The 16,721-nt window shown below is 39.5% G+C and overlaps 1 protein-coding gene across 3 annotated transcripts in view; it reads left to right on the forward strand.

Annotated features, from left to right (window-relative positions):
• Nucleotides 1-16,721, forward strand: part of Sap130 (Sin3A associated protein 130) — a 93,668-nt gene that overhangs the window by 42,073 nt on the left and 34,874 nt on the right. For 2 of the 3 annotated variants that reach the window (XM_069989478.1, XM_069989479.1), the window contains exons 11-14: nt 1,295-1,436; nt 5,153-5,274; nt 9,152-9,454; nt 12,406-12,583. In XM_069989478.1, coding sequence (XP_069845579.1) covers nt 1,295-1,436; nt 5,153-5,274; nt 9,152-9,454; nt 12,406-12,583 — 745 coding nt within the window. The remainder of the gene's footprint in view (nt 1-1,294; nt 1,437-5,152; nt 5,275-9,151; nt 9,455-12,405; nt 12,584-16,721) is intronic. The other variant, XM_069989480.1, reaches the window with a different exon arrangement.

Raw genomic sequence — 16,721 nt, forward strand, 5'->3', positions numbered from 1 at the left:
ATTCAAGTTAATGCACTTTTCTTTTGTGTATTTGTATTGCTTTAGCATTAATATACTTGTAGGAAAAGACCGTGGATTGTTTCACATTCTGAAAATGATGATCAGACCATTTTCTGCCTTCAGTTGAGTGTCATCCACTGTCCTCAGGGCTTTATGAACAGAGCCAAGCCCCATTCTCCTAACTTTTGTGTTCAGGAGCTTCCCTAGGGTAGTTGCAGCCCGAAGAAGCTTAAAAAACTACAAGCGAGGTGACCCACCACTCTCTAGAATGGTCTGTAAGAGGTGGATTCTTATTAGTGTCCTGTGCCTGCCTAAGAAGCCACATTGGAAGTAAACTCACTAAAAGCACCAGAGAGTAAGCTAAAGTGTGCTTATTCCTAAATCCCAGCAAGTTCGGGCTGTAGTTTGTTTGTTTGTTTTAATGTAATAATTCAAACATTTTCTTGTTACTGTTAGGATCACTCTAAAAAGGTGTATCAGTTGAGAAAGGACGCCTGATAGAATCCTAGGGCACTGATTTTTCAAGTTAGCAGTGTACAGAGTATATTAAGTAGTTCTTTCCAAGTTTTACTTGGCTTCTCCAAATAAGATTAAATCTGGAATTCAGCAGTTGTTACCAATAAGTGTGTGTGGGATCATGAAAGAAAAGCCTGAGTCCAAAGAAGAAGCTAATGTCTTTGTTGTTTTTGTTGGTTTTTTTGTTTCTTTTAAATAGTTTACTTTTTTAGTCTTTCTTCTGTTTTTTTCTTTCTCTCTGTCTCTCTTTCTTCTTCCCTCCCTTCTCCCTTTCCTCCTTCCCTCTTTTTTTTCTTTCTCTTTCTTAAGTATTAACAAAAATAATAATATGAATATCAGTGGATTATTACATGGAAATAATTCAGTTAAGCCTTTTGTAGTCATCTGTAATTTTCTATTTTGCTTAAAACTGAAAATCCAGCCGGGCGCCGGTGGCTCACGCCTGTAATCCTAGCTACTCAGGAGGCTGAGATCTGAGGATCACGGTTCAAAGCCAGCCCGGGCAGGTAAGTCTGTGAGACTCTTATCTCCAATTAACCACCAGAAAACCGGAAGTGTCACTGTGGCTCAAGTGGTAGAGCGCTTGCCTTGTGCTGAAGAGCTCAGGAACGGCGCCCAGGCCCAGAGCTCAAGGCCCACAACCACCACCACCAACAACAAAACCTGAAAATCCAGGTTTAAAACTATTTGTATTTATAAGCATACTACCAGCCCAGAATGTTTTGGCATGCCAGTGAAAGCATATGAATGGTAATAGACTTGGATATTACTGTTTTAGCTAAAGTGGTGCCTCAGCAGATCACACACACTTCTCCTCGAATCCAGCCTGACTACCCTGCCGAGAGAAATAGCCTGATTCCCATTTCAGGACATCGGGCCTCTCCAAATCCTGTAGCCATGGAAACACGAAGTGACAACAGGTAGGCAACACAATGTGCCAGTTATGCTGCTCCTTTGTTTTTGTTTTTAGTCAAGCCAAAAAAATCTCGCAAACACAGTATATGTTTATCTTTTCATATTTTCTCCATGACAATAAAATTGTGTAATTTCCTTTTTAGTGTTATAAAATGTGATGTTTTTGTTAAGCCATTCTCCTTTTTTGTTGTTGTTGTTGGTCGTGGGGCTTGAACTCTGGGCCTGGGTACTGTCCCTCAGCTCTTCAGCTCAAAGCAAGCACTCTACCACTTGAGCCACAGTGCCACTTCTGGTTTTCTGGTAGTTTACTGGGGATAAGAGTCTCACAGACTTTCCTGCCTGGGCTGCCTTTGAACTAAGATCCTCAGATCTCAGCCTCCTAAGTGGCTAGAATCACAGGCATGAGCCACGAGCACTCAGCAAGCCATTCTCCTCCTAGTATTCATTTTTTCATCTGTACTTAATTTGTTTTTTAATGATCTTTAGAGTAAAGGTTGTAATATCTGACTTTTAACCATTTATTACCCCTCAAAAGAGTACATTCTCTTACTTAACCAATTACAGACACCAAAAATGGTTCTTTAGCCTCCTTACATTGACTTTTTTTTGTCAGACATGGGACTTGAAACTCTGGGCCTGGGTGCTGTCCCTCAGCTCTTCAGCTCAAGGCGATCACTCTACCACTTGAGCCACAGTGCCACTTCTGGTTTTCTGATGGTTAATTGGAGATGAGTCTCATGGACTTTCCTGCCCAGCCTGACTTTGAACCATGTTTCTCAGATCTCAGCCTCCTGAGTAGGATTACAGGTGTGAGCCACTGGCGCCCAGCGACAGAATATATACAGGCAGATTGTTTAATAAAATGGTCTTCAGTTTAGTTTTGTCACATTGTTTTCTCATGGTTGGATTCTGAATGTTCATTTTTAGAGGGATTATCCTTAAGTGATAGTTTCTTACTATTACTTTGGAGAGCTCTTGCTAGTGGTTTATGTCTTTACTGGTTAATATTAAGTTAGTGAAGATGATGGTTGCACATTTTTCTATTATAAAGGCACATTTTTCTCCTTTATTGACAAATATTTCATGAAAACACTTGTAAACTATAAATATCCTGTCTCAGAATAAGTTTTCACGGGCTGGGAAGGTGGCTCAGTGGTAGAGTGTTTGCCTTGCATGCATGAGGCCCTGGGTTTGATTCCTCAGCACCACATAAGCAAAAAGAAAAAAGCCGGAAGTGGCGCTGTGGCTCAAGTGGTATAGCACTAGCCTTGAGCTGAAGAGCTGAGGGACAGCGCCTAGGCCCAGAGTTCAAGCCCCATGACCGGACCCAAAAAAAAAAAAGAATAAGTTTTCACTCAATTTTAGTATTTATTGTCATGGCTAAATTATTAGCATGATAATTGCAAAAAAGTGAATTTCAGGGTATAGGCTTAATGGCTCATACTAGTAATCCTAATTACTCAGGAGGTGGAGATTGGTAGGATCGCAAGGTATAATGGCTCCTATTTGTCATCCCAGGTACTTGGTGTTGGGCAGAAAGAGAGAGACTCTGTAAACTAACCCAAAACAAAAAGGGCTGGAGGTGTGGCAGAGTGCTTGCCCGACAAACTACAAGGCCAATACTGCGTTTTTTAAAAAGAGACTTTGTGTTGTTTTCTTCACCTTTATTAATTTGACGTTCTGATACGAAGATACTTATCCCTCACATTTATTGATTTTGAACATTTTTCTTTTAGGTCAGAATAGGCTTATGGATTTTTTTTAACTCATTAATCTACTTACTTTGATGCTCAAATGGTCTCTTTTGGCCCTTTTATGGAGGGTGGGGGTCACCATCTTGCTTTTACACACCTTTCCTTATTTCCCATGATACTAAGCCCTGGGACATAGTGTTTTGCAAAGGAGTCTCTGCTTTTGCTGTAGATTTGTTGGTTTGTTTAGGTCCTTCCCACAGATAGAGGTAGGAATAAGATAACATTATCAGAGCCTTTGAATGTATACTAATACCTGTAATTCAATCTCATTCTCTCCCCATTTCCTATTTGTATCTCTTCCCATGATGAGAGTCCTCTACAGTTTACATGAAGTGATTTTAGATTTGAGTAATTTTTTTAGTTTTATTTATTTATTTTGTTGGTCATGGGGCCTGAATTCTGGGCCTGGGCACTGTCCCTCAGCTCTTTAGCTCAAGGTAGGCACTCTACCACTTGAGACACAGTGCCACTTCTGATTTTTCTGCTTATGTGGTGCTGAGGAATCAAACCCAGGGCTTCATGCATACAAGGCAAGCACTCTATCACTGAGCCACCTTCCCAGCCCTCTGAATAATTTTTAATTTATTTTTCTTACTGTGCTTATTAATATGTGCAGGAGGCTTGTGGTTTTCAAATTGATCTTGTTCCTTTTACCTATAAAAGTGCATACATTCTCACCTACAAATAATGACAGTTTTTTTGAAAATGGACAAGGTGGTCTTTCATTTTGTTTTCTTGACACCTTTTTTTTTTAATGTAATGATTACTAGAGTATAATGTAGTATAGTAAAATTATTTTTTTCCTGGCCTTGAATAGTAAGTTTCATTAAAGGTTTTATTAAATACCATTTTCAGTTTGAAGTTAAAAGTTTCTTTCCTCTTTTCTTCATGAATGCTATCTGATTTTATATGTTTATGTATGACACATATATAAAGCAACATTTCAAATGCATGCTTTTTTTTTTTAATTTAATTTAATTTTATTTGTGAACATACTGTACAGAGGGGTTACAATTTCAAATGCATGCTTCCTTAAGATTTGTAAATAATCTAAAACATGAATAGAAATACTGATATTGGATTATTCCTATCTTGCTGTTAAACCTATTGGTCATGATGTATTGAATTTTACATGGTACTTCATCTAGTTTTATTAGTAATTCTTGCATCTATAGCAAATACAGTTTCTTGGTCTTATATTCTCTTTCAATTTGTCCCTTTTCAATTTGTCTTAAGGGAATATTTCTTAAATTCAAAAACAAGGTGGATCACATCTTTCTGCTTTGTGAATCTTGTTTGTATAAGGTTGGGATTATCAGGTTTGTGTGTGTTTGATAAAATTTGCCATTAAAAAATCTAAGCTTAGTGTATTTTATGTGGAATCAAGCAAAATACTGGATTACTGAGTGTTTGTGTTGCCTAGTTGGTCTCAGACACTGGTCTCAAATCCTTAGTCTGCCTTAGCCTTCTGACAGCTGAGCCGTTATTTATTGTGAGCTGTTTGGGAAATCGCTATTCTCAAAACTCATCAATAAAATGTTTTGCACTTATTGACCTGGATATTTGCAGAAGCCCACAGTGTTTTGTTTTTTGCTAGTCCTAGAGCTTGAACTCAGGGCCTGGGCACTGTCCTTGAGCCTTTCTGTGCTCATGGCTAGTGCTCTACCACTTGAGCCACACACCACTTCTGGCCTTTTCTGTTTATGTGGTACTGAGAAATGGAACCCAGGGCTGCATGCATGCTAGGCAAGCACTATACCATTAAGCCACATTCCCAGACCCAGAAGCCACACAGTTTTTAAAGGCTACTTGTGCTCAGTGTATGTCCTGTGATCTAAGGGTAAGATGCATTTGGGAGAAGTGGGCATAGCACTTGAGAAGGATGTCAAGAGGAATGGGGTAGGGTGATGAGAAGCTGAAGAAGAAAGTAATGATTCTGTTTCCTATGACCTGTGCTGCATTTCTAGACCGTCTGTTCCTGTTCAGTTCCAGTACTTTTTGCCAACTTACCCACCCTCTGCATACCCACTGGCCGCACACACCTACACCCCAATCACCAGTTCTGTGTCCACTATCCGACAGTACCCAGGTAGGAGCCCTGCTTTTTAGAAGACTTTTCACATTTTCATTTCCACCAACAGTGAGAAAGAAATTAATCAATGTGTATTTCTGGTATGGGATTTAATTATTCCAGCTTCTGTTTCCAGACTCAGAAGGACTAAATGTGAAAATATAAGGCCTTCAATCACTACCTTTGTGATCTCTGAAAGGATTGTTACATATTAGTGATAATGGAATAGTTTTATCCTACTCTGAGGAAAATTGTGTTAATAATTTTTGTGAAGCTTCAAAATAGTAGTACAATTACAATGAATAAAGCTATATTATAAGGCTCTGTTGGGTTTGCAGAATATGTATTGTTTTTTGTTTTTAGTCAAAATATGTTTATCCCTCACCAACTTGATTTGTAAATGATGTTCTTTTTGCTAATATGGGAAGAACAATCAAATTTTGAGTTTGTGTGGTCTTTGACTTTTGGGTCACTCTGGACCTCAGGAAGCCTTACATAGATTGTGAGCCAGGTATGGTGATATATACGTGTAATTTCTCCACTTTTGAGAGGCAGAGGCAGAAGAATTGAAAGTTTGAAGTAAGCCTGAGCAACATGGAGAGTTATAGAACAGGCTGAGTTTCTTAGAAGCAAAAAAAAAAAAAAAAAATTTAAACAACCCAACTGCTGAAACTTACCCTGTGGGCCAGTATGTCAGCCAGAGCTACTTGAGAGGACTATATCTTAAGCATTAAAATTAAATATTTTTTAGGTAATTTGACATGTTACACTACTTTCATTCATATATTTGATGAAACTGAAATACAGGTTAAGTATTTCTGATAAAAATTTACTATCCAAATTGAGATGTACTTTAAATGTAAACTGTGTCCTAGATTCAACTATATATAAAGGAAATGTAAAATATCTTGCTTGGTATCTATAGTGGTTATGTTTGAAAATGGTTATATTTTGTGTAGGAGTTATTATTTAGGTTGGGAAGGTGGCTCAGTGGATGAGTGCTTGCTAGCATGCATGAAACCCCGTGTTCTATTCCTCAGTACCACATAAACAGAAAAAGCCAGAAGTGGTGCTATGGCTCAAGTGGTAGAGCACTAGCCTTGAGCAAAAGAAGCTCAGGATCAGTGTCCAGGCCCTGAGTTCAAGCCCCAGGACTGGCAAAAAAAAATTAAGTTCAGGGGTTAAAGGCCTGGCTCAGGTAGTAAAGTGCCAGCCAATGAATTAAAGCAACCATTAATTAAAGCAACTTGGATACCAGGTTCAAGTACCAGTCTCAGAGAAGAAAGAAAGGAAGGAAGGAAGAAAGAAAGAAAGAAAGACGGACGGACAACAGAAAGAAAGAAAAAGCAAGTTGAGCTAAGAATGTAGCTCAGGCCTGAGTGCTTGCCTAGCAAACATGAGGCCCTGAATTCAAACTCCAGTACCATGAAAAAAAAATTTTACACTGTGTTTAAATGAGAATAGCAAACCTAAGTTCACTGAAGGCTGTTTTGTAGTAAGCTATAGAGGGAATGATGGTGGAAAGTGAGAATAAACAAGGGGTCAGTCAGATTTAAATGCTATATCTGAACCCCTTTGAACACTAGAATGTATACACATACAGACAAGAATGTAAAGCAGGTTCTGTCACGTGTGTAGGTACTCGTGGGAGAAGAAAAGACACAGAGATGGTTAAGGAGGGTTGAGTGTGGTCAGAATACTTTATGTACATGTGTGAAAATAAAACAGTGAATCTTGCTGAGACTGGTTTGAAAAGGTTGAGGGATCCGGGAGAGTGATGTGTATTAAGTCTGATCAACGTATATTGTATACATATTTGAACATGTCAAAATGAAACCCCCTTGTATAAGGGGGTAGATGTTAATTTTAAAATGTGAGGAAAAAAATTAACTTGACCTGTTTCCTTTTTTACTTGCCTTTTTCAAAAAAAAATTATTTACTGGTTCTGGGATTTGAACTTGGGATCTACAAGGAAGGCTTGCCTAGCAGGCATTCTTTTTTTTTTTTTTTTTTTTGATCGGTTGTGGGGTTTGAACTCTGGGCCTGAGTGCTGTCCCTCAGCTCTTCAGCTCAAGGCTAGCACTCTCCCACTTGAGCTACAGCGCCACTTCTGGTTTTCTGGTGGTTTATTGGAGATAAGAGTTTCATGGACTTTCCTGCCTGGGCTGACTTTGAACCTGGATCCTCAGATCTCAGCCTCCTGAGTAGCTAGGATTACAGACATGAGCCACCAGCACCTGGCTGCAAGCATTCTTTTTTTTTTTGGGGGGGGGGGGGTCCGGTCATGGGGCCTGAACTCTGGGCCTGGGCGCTGTCCCTCAGCTCTTCAGCTCAAGGCTAACGCTCTTCCACTTGAGCCACAGTGCCACTTCTGGCTTTTTTTCTTTATGTGGTGCTGAGGAATCGAACCCAGGGCCTCAGGCATGCAAGGCAAGCGCTCTACCACTGAGCCACCTTCCCAGCCCCTGCAAGCATTCTTTACTTGAACATGCCCCAATTCTTTTTGCTTTAGTAATTTTTTTCAGATGAGGTCTCATCTTTTTGCCCAAACTAGCCTTGGACTTTGATCCTACTATCTATACCTCTGGTATAGCTGGGATTACAATTGGGAGCCACCACTCCTTGTTTATTTGTTCAGATGGGTTCTCCCTAACTTTTTTTTTTGTGCCCTAGCTAACTTCAAACCTCAATCCTAATATGTACTAACAAGTGTGCATTGCCATGTCCAGCTGACGTATTTCTTACTACTTTTTTTATGTGGCAACTGGAAATTTTAAATTGCATTTGACTTTATATTTTCCCTGGATGTTGCTAGTCTAAAATTTTAAGCCTTGTACGGTATTTAATAGCTTTAGAAACAGATTTCTTCTCTCCACTCTGACAAGTAATAAAATTAGTATTTTTTCTTTCTTTTCTTATTCTTTTGGCACTGAGGATCAAATCTGAGGGGTGGTCTACTACTGAGCTACATCTCAGCCCCAACATACTCTAACTTCTTTTGTTGCTTTTGGGATATTTGTTGTTAGAGATCACCTACAGTGGTTAGAATTAACATTGTGAGAGAAAAGGATACTTTTTTTGTACTATCTCTAGTAGATATAATCCATTGAAAGTTCATAACTGCTATATTTCAGAAGTGCCTGAGATCCTGAGCCTATAAGTTTCTTGACCTGAATTCAAGACCCATGATTTATCTCAAAGTTTTATGTTAATTAGTAATATTTAGCACAGTTGCATAGCTAATATTTGGTGTTTAGATTTTTTTCTTGTTTTGATATATATTTCTAGTAATTTTGAAAGACTACCAAATTGGTAGGAAGTGAAAAGTACAGTTTGAAGGAGCCATGCTTTTTCTTTTAATTTTGGTTTTCTGTTAACTTTTTTTTTAGTTCTGAGGATCAATCATGGCTGGGCCTTGTACATATTAGATGGGCACTGTACTTCTGTTTTTTCTTAGATGGGCACTGTACTTCTGTTTTTTCTGGGGTTTTTTGTTTGTTTGGGGTTTTGTTTTGTTTTGTTTTGTTTTGGTGCCAGTTCTGGGGCTTGAACTTAAGGCTTGGGCTCTGTACCTGAGCTTTTTTGCTCAAGGCTAGTGCTCTACCACTTGAGCCAAAGCTCCACTTCTGTCTTTTTGGTGATTAATTAGAGATAAGAGTCTCATTAACTTTCATTCCCCAGGCTGGTTTCAAACCATGATCCTCAGATCTCTGCCTTCTGAATAGCTGGGATTACAGGCTTGAGCTACTGATGCCTGGCTCTATGTTTTGTTTTGTAAACCAAGAATTTTGACCTTGTATAGTGAAAAAAATCTGTTTTGTTTTACTGTTTTTGTCTATATGTGGACTGGGCTTGATTAGAGCCAACCTTTTTGTTATACCTCTTGCATTTTTAGTTTCAGCTCAGGCTCCAAACTCTGCCATCACTGCTCAGACTGGTGTTGGGGTAGCATCTACAGTCCACCTAAACCCCATGCAGCTTATGACTGTGGATGCCTCGCATGCTCGCCATATCCAAGGGATCCAGCCAGCACCCATCAATACACAGGGGATCCAGCCAGCACCCATTGGGACACCAGGCATCCAGCCAGCACCCATTGGCACACAAGGGATCCACTCAGCAACCCCAATCAATACACAAGGGCTTCAGCCAGCACCAATGGGTACGCAGCAGCCCCCGCCTGAAGGAAAGACCTCAGGTAAATTAAACTCTTTCCTTGAACAGCAATATAGAAGGTAAAAGTATGCCTTGGGCTTTTTATTGTTTTGTTTTTTAATTTCCTTTCATTGTTATTGTAAAGGTGATTACAAAAGGGTACATTTAGGTTTAATCCTGGCTCTGGCACTTACTGTCTCTGTGGTCTCAGGTACTTTCTCTAAGACTTAGTTTCTTTTCCATAACATGAATTGCTTTGAACTTATCGTTTTAAGGTCACTGTATACATTAGAAATAAATGCAAACAGTGCAGAAATAATTGCATATACGCTTAGAGGACTTTTATAAAAATAAAAATAAATTTACTTTAGATGTAGTGTTCTCATTTAGTTTACCATTTTCTTCAGAGTGGAAAGGTGTAGGAAAGCTTTTTGGGGGGAGTGGGACTGGGGGTGGTACTGGGACTTAAACTCTGAGTCTTATGCCCTTGGCATTTTTTTGCTGGTAGCTGGCACCCTATCACTGGAGCCATACCTCCACCCCACAGCTTTTTTCTGGTAATTGGAGAGTCTTTCCAATTAATATGAGCTTATTAGAGTGTCTGAGCTGGCTTTGAACGTTGATCCTCATATCTCAACTTCCTGGGTAGTTAGGATTATAAGCTAAGCTTTAAGGTCTTATGTTAATGTTACCTAACATTGTCAGTGCATACAAAGAAATAATAGTGGAATTATCATTGTGTAAAGTGGAGCAAGCCACTGTTTATGGACTATTAATTTAAAGATTGGCGGTACATGGTAACACATGCCTGTAATACTAGCACTTGGGAGATAGATCTTGAATTTTGAACTAGCCTAGCCTATATAAAAATGTTTCCTTACACAAACACCTTACTGAGATGACACATCTACAACAGTCCAAATCATAAAAGCTAGAGTGGCGCTTACAGGGGGCAGAGAGAAGGAGAAGCTGGAAAGGTACTGGTTGACAAGACACAGTGCTTCAGTGAAGGATGATGACCAAGTTCTGAAGAACTTTCATACAGCACAGAGCCTACAGTCAATACTATTGTGTATTTTAAAAAATGGTTAAAAGGACTGCTCTCTCTCTCTTGCATCCTTACATTCTTACTGCAGGGAGGCAGAAGATAAGTTTTGGAAATGAAAGTATGTTTATTATCTAAATGATGGTGATGGTTTTGATTTGGTGGGTAAGGCAGATGTTCAAACACATCAGATTATATGTGTTGTGTACAGATTGCTTGGTCTAACAATTATAATTCAATAAAGCTGTTAAAATTTTAAATTTAAAAAAATGCTCCCTTACAAAACAAAAAGAGCCTGGGAGCATTGGCTCACACCTATAATCTTAAGGAGGATTTATGGTTCAGAGCTGTCTTGGGTGGAAAGTTTGCAATAACCTATCAGAATCAATTGTTGAGTGTGGTGGTACATATTATCAATCTAGTTTCACATGGATTATAAATAGGAACATTATGGTCTAGGCTAGCCTGGGTCTAAACTCAAGACTAAAGCATAAAGGGCTGGAGGTCTAGTTGAAGTAGTTGAGCACCTGCCTAGTAGTAAGCACAAGACCATGAATTCAAATCTCAGTACCACAGAGGAAGAAGAAGGAAAGAAAACACAGATTTTTTTTTTTCTCATCTTGGGTATTGATCTTCAAAAGCTTATATTTTATCAATAAATGATAGTCATGGAAGTACAATTCTCCCACAGTGTCTTCTCCAGAAGGATCATTTACCTACCTCTTTAATACCGCTTCCCAGGAAACTTGTATTAAGTTACCTTGACTCAGATTGCCATTTTTTTAGGTCAAAATCTGTCAAACACAAAGAGTGAACAAAAGCAGCATTGATACTTACTAGATACTATGTTGAAAATGAACTATACAATTAGTAAGTGGGGAAAGGTGGGAAAAACTGGGAAAGAGTGTGGGGAAGGAGTAATATTGTTCAAAAAGAAATGTACTCTTTATCTGACTTATGTAATGGTAAGCCTTCTGTTCATCACCTTTACAATAACAATAAAATTTTTTTTTAATCTGTCAAACATTGGTAATCTCAGATTATGGTCTCCTGGTGTCACCAGTATTTTGATGCCAACTCTAACTATATATATATATATATATATATATATATATATATATATATATATATATATATATATATATATATGTATGTATCAATATACCTATTGATTATCTTCCTAAAGATACACTGGAAGGATAGTACTATTCCTAGGAACTGAAGACAAGTGTCATAGTTTACAAAAACTGCATTTAAACTTATTTTTTTTTTAAGAGTCCTTTGTAGCATGTTATCCAGAAGATCCTATTTTCTCTGTACAGCTTTTCCTTTTATTATGTGATCTTGACTCTCAGTTTTCCCATTAAGTGATTTGTTTTTGAAGTACCCTTTGTGCCTATTTATACATTGGTGTTATTGTAGAATGAAAAAAGCAAGACTAGTTGTATCTGCATCAGTAGATCTTGTCATCTCCTCAATTGCACCTTTTAGCCATGTGAACATTGTATTGTAGGTTTTACCTTTGTGTGTGTGTGTGTGTGTATGTGTGTGTGTGTGTGTGTGTGTATTTGAGGCCCCTCACAAATCCTGAGTATTTGCTCTCCCACTGACTTATATCTCTAGACTCCCTTTAATTCCCTTGAAGTGGGACATATATAATAAATACTTAGTGCTGTCTTTTGGGATGGTTTGTTTTGGTACTGGGGCTTGGAATCAGGGCTTCAACACTCACACTCAGCTCTTTGTTCTCACTGGCTCTCTACCACTTGAGCCATGCTCTAGTCTGACTTTCTGCTAGATTGGTGATGAACTTTCACAGACTTACCTGCCAAGATTAGTTTTGAACCATGAGCCACCAGGCCCCAGATTTATTGATACCTTGTATGACATTCTAATAACATTTCTTTTTCTCTCCTGTTGTCCTTTCCTGCTCCATTTTTTTCCTCCAGCAGTGGTGTTAGCAGATGGAGCCACAATTGTAGCCAACCCTATCAGCAGCCCATTCAGTGCTGCTCCTGCAGCAACGACTGTGGTACAGACCCACAGCCAGAGCGCCAGCACCAATGCGCCAGCACAGGGTTCTTCCCCCAGACCGAGCATACTCCGAAAGAAACCTGCCACAGATGGGTGAGTACACTAGAAAGTACAGGTTCTAGATAAAGCATCTAGGTAAACCGTCATTGCCAGTGCCTAAAGCTACCTAATCATTGATTTCTTGACATTTTAAAATTTTCTCCAAAACAACTCTTGGGTTATTTATTGGAGCCTAGCTCAGATTCTAGAATATTAACTCTACATTCAGTTTCTAAGTACCTGTTGCATATTACTCTACAAATTCTCTCTAGTTCTGGAAGTTTAATCCTTGAACCTTTAAAGTAGATTTTAATTAGCTCTTTAGGCTTGTCTGGGATTATGTTAATTAATGCTATATTTTTTACTGCACACTCAAAATGAATGTTGCTAAAGCAAAATAGTAAATAGCAGGAAGGGTTTTATATTGCCTTTTAGTTGATGGGTGATAGGACAGAAAGGCATGTACTAGCCGGGCGCTGGTGGCTCACGCCTGTAATCCTAGCTACTCAGGAGGCTGAGATCTGAGGATCGCGGTTCAAAGCCAGCCCGGGCAGGAGAGACCGTGAGACTCCTATCTCCAATAAAACCACCAGAAAACCGGAAGTGGCGCTATAGCTCAAGTGGTAGAGCGCTCGCCTTGAGCTGAAGAGCTAAGGGACAACGCCCAGGCCCAGAGTTCAAGCCCCACGACCGACAAAAAAAAAAAAAAAAGGCATGTACTGACTATTTGCAGTGTAGATGAGCAGTCTTATAGAGAGAGCTCACTTGAGTCGATCTCATCATCAGAGGTTAAACATCAGAGCACACATTGCTGAAAGTAGGATCTGTACAGAGCTTGCCTAGACTATAGAGTCTCTACCTTTGCTCATTGTGAACTTGTGAAGATCTTCCATTGTTGTTAGGTTGTTGGTGTTTTTGTTTCGTTTTGTTTTATGTCAGTATTGAGTATTGAACTCAGGGCCTGGGTACCATCTCTTAGGTTTTTCATACAAGGCTGGCACTCTACCATTTGAGCAACAGCTCCACTTTCAGCTTTTTGGTGATTATAATGAGTGTCACTGACTTTTCCTGCCTAGGCTAGCTTTGAACCATGATCCTCATATCTCAGCCTCCTGAGTAGAATTATAGGTCTTGAATAAGCAACACCCAGTTTTAAAGCATATATCAGCTCATGGTGAGGTAACTTTTGTTAATAAATACGCAAAGCATAATTTGTGATTTTGTGATTAAAATAGCAGATTGATCAGGCATATCTAAATTTCTCATTTTCAAAATTCTAAAAACTTTTGTATTGGGGCTGGCAATATGGCTTAATAGTATAGTGTGTGCCTAGCATGCATAAAGTCCTGGGTTCAATTTCTCAGTACCACATGCACAGAAAAAGCCGAAAGTGGCGATGTGGTTCAAGTAGTTGCGAGCTAGCCTTGAGCAAAAGAAGCTCAAGGACAGTGGCTAGGCACTGAGTTTAAGCTCCAGGACTAGAGGGAAAAATAATAATAATAAAAAATAAAGTAAAAAATTATATAAAGGTTGGGTTTTGTTTTGTTCTTATTTCAGTTGTGGGGGAGTAGAGTAAAGTCCTTTGTCAGATGTAAGTGTAGATACTCCTGCTTGCTTTAGGTTGCACTTACATGGTATATCATTTTCCATCCTTTCACTATATATTTTCTGTATCTATCTATGAGATGTATGTCTTACAAATAACAAATAGTTGGATTTTGTTTTTTTTAATCCAGTCAGACAATCTGCATCTTTTTTGTTGTTGTTGGCTGTACTGAATTTGAACTCAAGGTCTTGCACTTAGAATTCACACTAAGCCATGCCTTCAGCTAATGTTTGTCTTTTATTTTGGGTAGTACTGAGGTCTGAACTCACAGCTTTGTGTTTTCTAAGCCAGTGGTATACACTGAGCTAGGCTTCAAGCCCTTTTCTATACTGGTTATTTTTTAGAGAGAATCATTTCCTGCCCAGATGCTTGCCTGGACTGCCATCTGACCATTTTTTGTTTCCTACTATAGCTAGAGTAACAGGCACATGGCACCACACCTTGCTGTCAGTTAGCTGAACCCTGGCCTGGTCTAGAACTATGATCCTCCCAGTTTAGTCTCCCAAGCAGCTAAGATTGCAGTTGAGAACCACCAACACCTGGCTAAAACTTAGGTTGGTTTTAAAACAGATTACAAGCACACAAGGATAGGGAACATAGAGATCTCAAAAACTGAGGCTGAAGAAAGCATGACAAGTGATCACAGCCTTCCGTAAGAAAGGTTTGTGTTATGCCTATACTGGAAGAAATTAGGGCTATCTTTATTTAAGGTGGAGAACTTCACCAGACAGCATTGCTCACACATGCAATCCCTAGCTACTCAGGAGGCTGAGATCTGAGGATCCCAGTCGGAAGCTAACCTAGGCAGAAAAGTTTGTGAAACTTTTTTTTTTTTTTGGGGGGGGAGGGGGTCTGGTTGTAGGGCCTGAACTCTGGGCCTGGGCGCTGTCCCTCAGCTCTTCAGCTCAAGGCTAGCACTCTACCACTTGAGCCACAGTGCCACTTCCGGCTTTTTTCTTTCTGCTTATGTGGTGCTGAGGAATCGAACCCAGGGCCTCATGCATGCAAGGCAAGCGCTCTACCACTGAGCCACCTTCCCAGCCCCAGTTTGTGAAACTTTTATCTCCAGTTATCCAGCAAAAAGCCAGAAGTAGAGGTATGAGTAGGGTGCCATCCTCGAGCAAAAAAGACAAGCAAAGAGCCAAGCCCCAACACTAGCACATTAAAAAAATAAATTGGAGAATATTCAAAAGGACCAAGGATAGGAATAACTAGGAGTGAAGGGGAGGCCCATCTTTTTTTAAGGAGAGTAAGCTAAATCCTAATTAGAGTGCCGATTCCCATTACATTATGGAGTATACTGCCTCTTCTTAATTCCTAGAGGTACAAAATCTGCACATGGTTTGCTTAATCAACCACACAGTAGAGCCTACAAGTCTCTTTTTTTTTTTTTAACTAGAAATGTCTTGAGTGGCCAGCCAAGGCTGAAATATGCAGATTTTTCAGACTATTTCCTCTTTTAATTAATAGAACTTAGGTAGTTGAACTTTACTCTCTTTAGAGAACTCTCCTTCTGGGAGCCTATGTAACCTAGTGGGAAAGTTCTAGATATATTAAAACTAGGGCTTCCCAAAGAATAGGGGTTGGGGTAGACTGTCCCAGACAGCTTCAGTTAGCAAGCCCTTTCTATGTGCATAGGGCTCTCACACAGCTTCAGTCTTTCTACTGCTATGATAAGCATGCCACCAAGGATAGCCAGATATCTGAGGGACTGCTAACACTGTAAGGTAGAAACCCTGCTAATAAAATAAAAATAAAAATCCTACCTCGAAAACTGCAGAGGCTAGACAAGAAGAATAAAGCTGAAAACTAATGAACAGACAGAAGCTTCTCAATTATATCTTCAGACAGAGGAAATAATGTTGTCTGTGTAATAGGAATATTGTATGTGACAGGATCACTCCGAGAACATAAAGAGCTTGTCATGGCTGGGAAGGTGGCTCAGTGGTAGAGTGCTTGCCTTGCATGTATGAGGCCCTGGGTTCGATTCCTCAGTACCATATAAGCAGAAAAAGCCGGAAGTGGCACTGTGTCTCAAGTGGTAGAGCGCTAGCCTTGAGCTGAAGAGCTCAGGCATAGTGCCCAGGCCCAGAGTTCAGGCCCCACGACTGACCAAAAAAAGAAAAAGAGCTTGTCATAGCTAGATAAGGTGTTGCTTCCTTTAATCCGCAATTAGGAGGCAAAGCAAAAGAATCACAAGTTCAAGGCCAGTCTGGGCTACAAAGCAAGACTGTCTCAAAAATAAGGGATGGGACAGGAGGGTTGGCAAGAGAGAGGGAAAAAGGGAGAAGAGGAAGAGGTGAGGAGAGAAAAGATCTTATCCTGAAATATAAGATATGATAGCAGAAAGTCAAAATTCAGTAGGCTGGATGGAAGAGAAGAAATATGAAGCAGGAGGGGAGTCAAAAACACAGACAAGAAAATGGAGAAAATAGGCAGGAGATAAGAACTTATTGAAATCAAGCCTCCAACAAGTGGAGTTTCAATAAGGGAGATCAGAAAATTTAAGTGGAGTCATTCTGTCAGTCAAAGTGATTGACAGAAAATGACCAAAACCCAAATGCACATGTTTCCTAGCTTAAAGAC

The sequence above is a fragment of the Dipodomys merriami genome, unplaced genomic scaffold (genome assembly GCF_024711535.1).
Source record: "Dipodomys merriami isolate MVZ:Mamm:240054 unplaced genomic scaffold, mDipMer1.0.p SCAF_38, whole genome shotgun sequence".
In the NCBI taxonomy this organism is placed as follows: Eukaryota; Metazoa; Chordata; class Mammalia; order Rodentia; family Heteromyidae; genus Dipodomys; species Dipodomys merriami.